Source organism: Rana temporaria, chromosome 4 (assembly GCF_905171775.1).
Source record: "Rana temporaria chromosome 4, aRanTem1.1, whole genome shotgun sequence".
In the NCBI taxonomy this organism is placed as follows: Eukaryota; Metazoa; Chordata; class Amphibia; order Anura; family Ranidae; genus Rana; species Rana temporaria.
In genome coordinates, this window is record NC_053492.1 from 111,260,354 (window position 1) to 111,271,634 (window position 11,281).

The window sequence follows — 11,281 nt, forward strand, 5'->3', positions numbered from 1 at the left end:
CCGAAATCTCCAATAGTAGTGCATGTACTACTTTTTCAAATCAATGCGGCACCGCAAAGTTGGCATCACACCGATTTGTACATTGTGATTGCCAGCAATAGGATGCGACTTGTCATGCGATTTGACCTGTCAAATCGCATGACAAGTCACTCCAGTGTGAACGGGGGCTAAAGTTCTACACTCTGGTTTTAAAAAATTATAAATATTTAAATTAAGTTTTTTTATATTTACTTGCCTTTAAAAAAATATAAATATTAAAATTACGTTTTTTTTTTACATTTACTCGCCTTTAAAAGATTATGTTGGTAATTGTTTTGGTCCCAGTCATAATAAATTAAGAAAATATGCACACATCCACTAAATATTCTCTTTTTTGACTTTACATACTGTATAACAGTGAGAAAAAAAATATTATTTCCCCAACCTCAACTGGACTGTACTTCAAAATGACTCATTAGAACAAAATAGGAAAGACAATTTATGTCCATGTTGATGTTCAGTGTTTTTATAGCATGAGATAAATTGCAAGATTTTTTGTCTCTAAACATAGGACTGCATGCCCTATCACTTTACGTTCAAGAAAATAAAAATGCTGTCTCCAAACCACCTAGAATATTCGTTACACTGACTATATTCATACTTCTTAAAGTTCATTCAGGGTGTCACTGACACCACAAAATGCTGTCCAATGCACAGACCAATCTCAGTATAACACTGTTCTGATGATAAATGCTGAGCCATCAAGTGAAGTATGAGCTATATGTTGCAATACATGCCACTGTGTGTAGACTTTTTAGCTAACAAAGATCAAAAGGAACCTGCACTGAGGCTAATATGGAGGTTGTCATCACTGACCTCCTGGCAGTGTCTGGTTTTAATACTTTGAAGTCAAGGGGAAAGGTCTAAAAGCGGTATTCACCCCTGTTTTTGCACACATTTTTAAAATTATTTTAGGCTTGAAGATTAACACCCCACCCAAACATTATATGTTTCCTAAAAGCAAAGACCCTGAAGAATTTTGTTATAATTTGTTACAATTTGTTATATCACACTATATTAGTGCAATGGTTAGCACAATGTTTCCATAAAACATACACTAAAAACAGCGAACGGTTGGCTTGTCAGATCTACACACATTGCTACAGCAGCTGGGAGTGTGTATAAAACCCCCAATGCTGCAGACATATGCCATATGTTGGTGGCAGCAAAAGGACTAAACCCAAAAACCAAAATTTATTATATGTCGCAGTCATGATAAAAATCACTGATCGCCGCCATTAGTAGTAAAAAAAAATATATATTTTTATATATTTTTGGGGGATATTTATTATAGCAAATTGCATTTTTTTTTAAATTGTCGCTCTATTTTTGTTTATAGCGCAAAAAATAAAAACCACAGAGGTGATCAAATACCGACAAAAGAAAGCTCTATTTGTGGGAAAAAAAGGACGTCAATTTTGTTTGGGAGCCACATCGCACGACCGCGCAATTGTCAGTTAAAGCGACGCAGTGCCGAATCACAAAAAGAGGCCTGGTTCTTGACCACCAAAATGGTCCAGGGCTTAAGTGGTTAATGCCACTTTTAATTATAAAGGTTTAGAGTACAAGGCCTGTTTAGATATACAGTATTTAAAGTGGTTGTACACCATGTACAACCACTTGTACCTACAGTACAGGTAAGCCTATAATAAGGCTTACCTGTAGGTACTGGAAATATCTCCTAAACCTCTATGGTTTAGGAGATATTCGCCATATACGCTGGCGCCGACATAATTGGCGCATGCGCACTGAAGAAAGGGCATAATCCGTGCCATTTCTATAGTGATGTCACGTGACTCTGGCCAATAGCAGAGCCAGAGTCCACAGCCCCGGAAGGAAGAGGGGTTGAACATGGACGTGATTAGACAGCGGGGACAGCGCTGGCATCTCAGGCTTCTTCTGCAGGTAAGTGGCACATAATGGGCTAGTATGCGATGCATACTAGCCCAATATGCTTTTAATTTGCAGGGAACAAAGATGAAGTAAAATCCATCAGGGTTTACTTACTCTTTAAAGCATTTATATTGTTACCCTAACACTTCATTTTTCTGATATGTGCCTGCTGTACCAAATACTTGTATGAGAAAGTATCCTGTTCTCTTTGTATTGCTTCCTTTGTGTGAAAGCCCCGGTGATTCTGCCAGTCCATCTGCTATCCTAATAAAACTGACCACACAGCAGGAGAACACACAGTAGTCAGTTCTCTACCTATGCTGGGAACTCAGCCTGCTCTCCTCCAATCATCAGACCTGTCCTGACACTCCCCCACTGCACAACCATTCACTGGGAAGCTCGGGGTACTGCTGTTTCTCCTCCCCCCCAGCTCTCATGCAGCTGAGAACAGAGGGAATGTGATCACTTATAAAAAAGGGAAAAAAGGTATTTATTATGTTTTTTTTAAATCTATACATAAATCTTTTGCCTTTAATTTCTATGTTAAACTGAATGGGTTGCTTTACAAGGAGATCATTTACAATCACTTTAAGGTGCAGTTGAAATGTGTTTACTTTGTGTTTGCCAGGCATTCACAATGACATTTATAAAGGTGTAAAAGCACAAACTGATCTTAGAAAATATGTATAGCCAAAATATTTATGGATAGAGTAGGAAAGAGTTAAAACCCCACTCAATTATTATTATTATTACTGTATTATTATTATTATTGACTGTGCAACATTGGAAAAATTTCCTTTAATTTCCTGCCCCAGAGATGTAACAGAAAGTTAGTGGGAAATGAGAGAAAATCTCTCTTAAGCTGTTGTTCCTAAATCTTATCTCTTGCTCCTGTGACAACTGAATAGAAGGGTTATGCCGCATACACACGATTGGAATTCCAGATGAAAAAAAATTCAGATTGTGTTTGGGCCCCATCTGACTTTTTCCCGTCGGTGTTTAGAAATAGAACATGTTTTATTTTTTTCCGATGGACAAAAAAAAACGATTAGGAAATTCCTATCGTCTGTGTGGAACTCCGACGGAGAAAAAACCCATGTATGCTCAGAATCAAGTCGACGCCTGCTCGGAAGCATTGCACTTCATTTTCTTGGCTCGTGGTAGTGCTTTACGTCACCGCGTTTTGGACGGTCGGAATTTTGTCTGACAGTGTGTATGCAAGACAGCTTTGAACGGGATTCCGACTAAAAATTCCATCGGATTTTAGGCCATTGAAAATTCCGATCGTGTGTATGGGGCATAAATCTCCCCCAATGGAAACTTGGACAGCAATAAAAACTTGAATGGTGGAATTACCCTGCCCACTCTATCCAAAAGTTAAGAAAATAAAATAAAGAGGATTTTTCCCAAAGATGCAGTTTAATCTGTCCGTAAGTGATCTGAAATGCCAAGGTGCACTTGTCTACCATATCATTTTGTCTGAGCATGCCCCTCTGACAATCAAAGCTAAAAACTGTCTAATGCCCTGAGCACTGCCTAATAATAATACAGGCAGTCTCCAAATTCCAGAATGTACATAGCAAAATCAAATAATGGAAACCCATAAGGCCTCCTCCACACAGGCGGACTCAGTCGCTACGGAGTCCGCCGGCTCAGGGGGAGATCTATCCGCTGATCTCCGCTAAGCCGCCGGATGACAAGTCCCTCTCTGCTCACTGAGTGGGGAGGGGCTTGTGTAGCGCCAATGTCTCCTATGGGGAGATCTGATGAAAACATGCTGTTCGTTTTCATCAGATCTCACCCGATCCGATCCGCCATGGACGGATGGGGACGTATCGCCATCCGTCCGATTTTGGCGGATCGGGACGGATGTCAGCAGTAGGGTGACCACATTTCCAAACTACCATTAAGGGACACCCCCCCCTTCTCAAAAATCGGCTTGTGCTGTAACGAATCACAGCACAGAGATTGGACACAAGTGGCAGGATTTATGATTTCTCCAATCACAAGCAGAGGGCGGGGATTGTGCTCCTCCAGGCATTCCCGGCCAGGGCAAGTACTGTCAGTGAGTAAAGCGGTGATGTGGCGGCCTTTTTTGGGGCATCAGATTGGCCCGGGGGGGGGGTGGCTGTGTCAGTTTCATTCCGGGACACTGTATTGTCCTGGAATGAAGGTGCCCGGGACAAACCTGCAAAATGCGGGACTGTCCTGGGCAATCCGGGACACGTGGTCACTCTAGTCAGCAGACATGTCTCCTCTGACATCCGACGCTCCATAGGACTTCATGGAGCGGCCGTTCAGGTCCGCCGTCAAAACTGACAGGCGGACCTGAACGGGCCAATCGGGCCTAACTGTCTACATTATATTTAACTATAGAACTCTGTTTTCTGATCTCTGTCAGTACAATTTTTATAGAATCCCCCAATTATTCTTTATGCCTCAGTTATACCCATATGGAAAATCTAAAATAAGGACCTTTGTACGAACACTCATAAATACTGTATTTAGATAGCATTTAAAATGGTTATAACACCAACATTAAAAAATGTTTCCCAACTCAACTTATGTTTTCTGTAAAAATTCTTCTGTTATAAAAAAAAGCACAGAATAAATTTGTAACATCGTCTTGCAAGTAAAAGATGGCTTTTACTTACCCACCATCCCCAGACAAAGAAAAAGTTGTAATGTAGAAGCCATGGTCACTGCAGATCTCCCAAACTGTCAGACTTCAGTTTGTGAAGGAATAACGAACAAGGTCTCTGGCATTTTATACAAGAGCAGGGGAGCTGAGTGGACAAAATCCATGTTGCTGTAATGTTTACCTAATAGTGTTTCTCAATATCAGCCACCTCCTCGCCCTGTCATTTCTGGAGACAGATTTAAAGTATTGGCACACAACTTCTCAATTGTTTGAATGGCCGAATTAACCCTTGCTTTTAATAAGGGTATTAAGCATGGGGAAGAGAAGGGAAATTCCCAGCTATAACTTTGGCATAGATACAAGTCAGAGATTTGCTCTGCTTTGCTTGCATCCCAATAATGTGCTTCATTGTTTTATTATAGGACACATAATACACAGTAAGTTCAGTCTAATTCAGTCCAAATTGTTTCAAATATCTCATAACATCATTCATTATACTTTGTAAACGGAAGATCATAATAATAATGTTTACACTTATATAGCGCCAATTAGAGTCGGTTCACACTAGGGCGACACGACTTCCAGAGGCGACTCCGACACGACTTGAGCATGAACCACAGGGCGATCTGGGGCGATTTACAACACGACTTGAAGTCGTCTCCAGGACAGGAGACTTTTCAGTGGCCAATCAAACAACAATCAGCTCTAGGGGAGGGAGAGGTTTGCCTGAGAAATGTATGTTATCTTCCTGGAAAGTCGCTTCAGTTAAGACAGTGATCAGACTTGGAGGCGACTTCCATTGAAATCAATGGGTACAAATCGCCTACAAGTCAGATTGAAGTAGTACAGGAACTTCTTTTGAAGTCGGAGCGACTCGAGTCGTGTGTATTAACACCGCTCCCATTCACTTGCATTGTTTTTCTCAACAGCACGACTTGGGATGACTTAAGGCGACTTCAAGTCGGATCCCAAGTCACCCCAGTGTGAACCGGCTCTTACAGCGATGCCGCTGTGTCTAAGCGCTGATAATGGTTGTCATTATTACCCAACTCAATGGTACTCATTTTACCAACCTCGGAAGGATGAAAGGCTGAGTTGACCACGCCGGGATCGAACCTGCAACCCTTGGGACACAGGCAATCACAGACTGCTGCAAAGGAGCATTAGCCCCCTGTGCTATCTTACCAGCTTTATCACAAAGTCATCCAGAAAAAAATCTTCCACTGTCAATATACCAGATCATAAATAACACTAATCAATTACAAGATTAGGATACCCAGTCTTCAAAGATAATAACAACAAGAATTGACTTTAAAAAAACTTAGGGTATCAACCATGTGATGTAGCAATATACATACCGTATATACTTATGGGCAAAAACAAAATACCGTATTTGCCGGCGTATAAGACGACTGGGCGTATAAGACGACCCCCTAATTTTCCAGCTAAAAGGTTGGTTTTGGGATATACTCGCCTTATAAGACGACCCCCTTCCGACACACCTCACTGTGCTTATTGCACACCTCACTGTGCTCATTGCATACCTCACTGTGCCTGCTGCATACCTCACTGTGCTCATTGCATGCCTCACTGTGCCCACTGCCTACCTCACTGTGCCGATCTCCATACCTGTATGCAGAGTCAGACTTCGGGCATCCATTGTTCAAAAGCCGCGCCTCCTCGTCCTATTCCGTGATAGGCGGAAAACTCAGTTTCCCAGCAGAGCATGTGTTCGGTGATCCGCCTATCACGGAGGTCCTCTCATCCGAAAGCCGAGGCTCTGCTTGGAAACAGTGTTCCGCCTATCACGGAACAGGACGAGGAAAAGGCGCAGCTTTTGAACAATGGACGCCCGCAGTGTGACTCTGACTCTGCATACAGATTCCATCGTCCCCACATGATTGGAATTTACGAAAACGTCTGATGGAGCTTACACAAGGACAAAAAGCTCCCATCGAACATTTGTTGTCGGAAATTCCGACCGTGTGTACGCGGCATAAGAATGCCTTTTATTTTTTTCAATGAATACAAGGCAGTTAGATGAGGTAACAATTGTGACATCACAGCTCATCCTTTCCACCTCATCCAATCAAAGAATGCATTGTATTCACTGCAAACAAATAGTGCAAAATCTTTGTTTTTAAAATAATCACCACAGAGGTGGTATTTAAATAGGATGAAATAAAAACTTTGCTAACTTTTAACTGTGTGGTTTAAATTTTGAGGCACAATCTGAAGTCCATTATTATATGATCAATCATAATTAATACATTATGAAGGGATGTTGCCCCTCCCCAATGGCAAAGTATCAATTATTGCACTTTCCCTAGTATTTCTCTTAATTTCAACAGGATCAACACATATGCTGGTACTTGCTGAAAAACGTTCTTAGCTTGCAAAAAGAAAAACTAAGGACTGGTAAGCTACAGCATATTTTGTACTTAGGTTTATCTATGCACAACATTAGAAAGTATACAGAAAGAATTTCATAATCCACACTTGTCCTTTTGACACGTATAGGCTACTAGTACAGCCACATTCTTATATGGTCATAAAGTGAGGAAATTAAAGCTTTTGTGGTACCCCAGTGAATATGGGCTCCTGGGTACATTTGGACCTAAACTGCTAAGAAAGTTTGTTTGGGACTAAAAGCATAAGGAGCAATTATGCTTGGCACCTGATAAATTAAAGTAGAAGTCCAGCCAAATAATATCTAAACTTAAACCTACCTTAAAACTACCATTCAGGGACACCCTCCCTTCCCAAAAATCAGCTTGTGCTGTAACGAATCACAGCACAGCGATTGGACACAAGAGGCGGGATTTATGATTTCTCCAATCACAAGCAGGGGGCGGGGATTGTGCTCCTCCAGCCATTCCCGGCCAGGACAAGCACTGTCAGTGAGTAAAGCGGTGATGTGGCAGCCTTTTTTTGGGGCATCAGATTGGCCCGGGGGGGGGGGGGGGGGTGGCTGTGTCAGTTTCATTCCGGGACACTGTATTGTCCTGGAATAAAGGTGCCAGGGACAGACGTCAACACATAGGCATTGCAGCCATTGTTGCCAATCTCTTTTCTTCACCGGAGCAGGCCACTGGGCAGATCATGTGACTCGACGTGAGCACCTTTAAAATAAGTATATACATTTTTCCTTTACAGGGGTAGTTAGTATACGACTTAGAATGGGAGTGGAAACAGGTTTAAGCTTAGATTAGTATTTGAATGGATTTGATCAGCACAGCCAGAAAACAAAACATAATAATTTATTATAATCCATTTAAAACAATTCAAATCAGGTACAGAAAACACCTACCTCCGGATTATTCAGAGGAGCATGTTTTTGTTATCTGCCTTGCATTTATTTTACATAAATGTAATTAAAGGATTTTGCTTTATATTTTGGCAGAACTAATCAACTTGTGGCTTCAAACTTGACAGTGTGAAAGAACAGCTCAGACCTGTCTTAAATGGAACATATAGGGCCAGATTCACATAGAGATACGACGGTGTATCTTCTGATACACCGTCGTATCTCTGAGTTGTGCCAGTCGTATATATGCGACTGATTCATAGAATCAGTTACGCATAGATATCCCTAAGATCCGACAGATGTAACTGTGTTACACCGTCGGATCTTAGGCTACAATACCAGGCCGGCCGCTAGGTGGCGCTTCCCTATCTTTTACGCGACGATTATGCTAATGAGCAGTTACGCCGATTCCGAAACGAATGACCGCCCGGCGTTTTTTTTTTACGTCGTTTGCGTTCGGCTTTTTCCGGCGTATACTTACCCCTGCTTCTATGAGGCGCAGCCAATGTTAAGTATGGCCGTTGTTCCAGCGTCAAATTTATTTTTTTTACGTTGTTTGCGTACGTCGATTCACAAAAGCGCTGGACGCAAGTTACGTTCAGGCCGAAACCAATGACGTCCTAGTGACGTCATTGGGAGCAATGCACGCCGGGAAAATTCGCGGACGGCGCATGCGCATTTACATCGGCGCGGGAACGCACCTGATTTAAACACTACACTCCCCCTAGCCGTGGAATTTGAATTCCACCGGGGGATTTACGATCCGCCGCCGCAAGTTTTGAGGTAAGTGTTTTGTGAATTACCCACTTGCCTCAAAAACTTGCAGCGGCGGATCTTAAATCACATAGGTTACGCGGATCTAAAGATCCGCTAACCTATGTGAATCTGGCCCATAGAGTTTAAACTGGTTTGTACATTTAATCTGATAAACTAAACCTGGATTTTTAGATGTTAAAATAAATCTAAACTTCAAAACTAAATATTGAATAAAGTGTTAAATGGTACTCCAATTACATTTTTTTTTTTTTTTTTTTACAATTTTGTGCCACCCCCTACTATATAAAAAAAAATGGCAAGCTTTACTTTACTCTCCATGCTGTGCCACCAGTCCTTTTTATGCAGAATGACAATCAGCCTCTTTCTAGCCATTTTGTGTGATCCCAGCCTGTCTTTGAAACAACCCCTGAGGCGCATCATAACACAGACTGGACTCAAATAGACAAAGGGCCAACACACACCCCCCCCCCCTGTTCAGGAGTTCTGCTGCAAAATCTTCTAACCTGAACGGCGAACCCTATTGAAGTCTATGGGAGCCAAACAGGAAAAATAAAAAGTGCCCATTTTGAAGGCTTGTATGCACATATTTGTCAATAAAAGGGGTATGGGGGTCTGGGTACTGCCCTGGGGGACATGTACCAATGCAAATGTTTTTTTTTTTTTTTTTTTTTTAAGAATGAAAAAAGGAAGGGGGTGTCTGATATAGGCCCACCTTTTTGGATGGGATCACTGCAGCAGCATTAGGTGGCTAAAATTAATATGGTCAGCTTTGTATGTCAGTTAAAGAATCAGCTGGCTGGGTTCAAGTAGTGGTCAAAGGGTCAGGTAAAAGTCAGATGGGAAGGTTAGTGCTGGAAATTTAACGGTTAACTTAGTTAAGGCTAATAAACTGCAGGTGCTGTCAGCCGAGGTTAGGAGGGTGAGAGGCAGTCAGGGATTGGCCCAGTAAGGCCAGGTGATACATAGGAAAATTCTGGAACCCAGCCAGGAGCCTATTTAAGGGTCCAGTCAGGCTGGTGTCGGTGCCAGCTGTTTCATCAGAGGTAGCAGAACGAGCTCCCCGCCCCCCCCCCCCTGTTTTCTTTCCCCGTCGCGGCCGGTTTACGTGGTGGCTCACTCTGGTAGTTTTCCAGAGGGGAGAGTTGAGTCAAGTTTCTGAGGTTAACGATGGATCAGCTCGAGTCTCAGTGGCTGGGCTGGAATTTGATGGTGATTTAAAGTTGGTGTGATAAGAGTTAAAGTTAAATTATTCTGATACGTTATTCAACGGACTCAAGAAACCAGTGAATCAGGCCGTGGCCAAAAAATTATTCCAAAGTAATAATTTATATTCGAGATGTATGATTTATGATGGTCATATATGACGGTAATATGTGGACTATGTAAGTGGGATTAATAAACTTTTAATAAATTATATTGTTTTCATGGTGTTTATTTCTCTATGCATGTTTGGATTCTGTTGAATGGTAGTTTGGTGCATGTGATCCCATCAGCAGTGATTTTAATTATGCTTAAAGTGCAACAATGAAAAATGAAAAATTTGAATACATACAAACGACCACTGACTAGATTATTAATCACTGCCGCAAAAGTAGTGATCCCTAAAGATTGTAAATCCACAAATACCCCCACAATTAAGGAATGGCTCAACAAGGTACACAACTTTATGCAATGGAAGAAAAAATGGCAACTGCTCACAAAACTACTGAAAAGTTTAACAAAACATTCACAAAACAAGTCATCTTCAAATACTCTCGAGATTTTGACTCACTTACTGGAAACTAATCACGGCCACGCCTGGACCCCTGCTCTATGTCTTCTACCTCTTTTCTAGTCTTTTTCCCAACTTTTATTTTTCAACTCTACTACTTTCCTATATTTCTTATTACATATTGTTACTTATGCTCACATAGCAGATACCATGCTTACTCGAATCAGAGCAAACATTCAAACTATATGCAACATAATGATTAATGACGACATCAGTTCTTGTTTTAAAATCATAATTTCACATAACTGTCTATTCAACTCACGTCTAATGCGGCGTACACGCGATCAGTCCATCCGATGAGAACGGACCGATGGACCGTTTTCATCGGTTAACCGATGAAGCTGACTGATGGTCCGTCTCGCCTACACACCATCGGTTAAATAACCGATCGTGTCAGAACGCGGTGACGTAAAACACAACGACGTGCTGAAAAAAATGAAGTTCAATGCATCCAAGCATGCGTCGACTTGATTCTGAGCATGCACAGATTTTTAACCGATGGTTGTGCCTACTAACGATCGATTTTTTTCCCTTCGGTTAGGAATCCATCAGTTAAATTTAAAGCAAGTTTGCTTTTTTTAACCGATGGTTAAATAACCGATGGCGGCCAAGCACGATGGGTTTTGACCAATGAAAACGGTCCATCAGACCATTCTCATCGGTTTAACCCAGGGGTCTCCAAACTACGGCCCGCGGGCCACATCCGGCCCGCTAGGACGTTTTGTCCGGCCCGCAGCTTCAGTGATCAGACTCACTGCAGGGACGGCTTGCTTTGCCTTCTGACATGCATTGAGGGATTTCAGCGCAGACCTGCTGCACTTCCCAGCTCCTCCACCAGAGTTAGTTAATTTTA

The 11,281-nt window shown here is 41.9% G+C and overlaps 1 protein-coding gene across 1 annotated transcript in view; it reads right to left on the reverse strand.

Moving 5' to 3' along the window:
- Window positions 1-4,693, reverse strand: part of LOC120936436 (serotransferrin-A-like) — a 62,591-nt gene extending 57,898 nt beyond the window's left edge. The window contains exon 1 of the mRNA XM_040348768.1: window positions 4,587-4,693. Coding sequence (XP_040204702.1) covers window positions 4,587-4,629 — 43 coding nt within the window. The 5' untranslated portion in view covers window positions 4,630-4,693. The remainder of the gene's footprint in view (window positions 1-4,586) is intronic.
- Window positions 4,694-11,281: the final 6,588 nt, after the last annotated feature.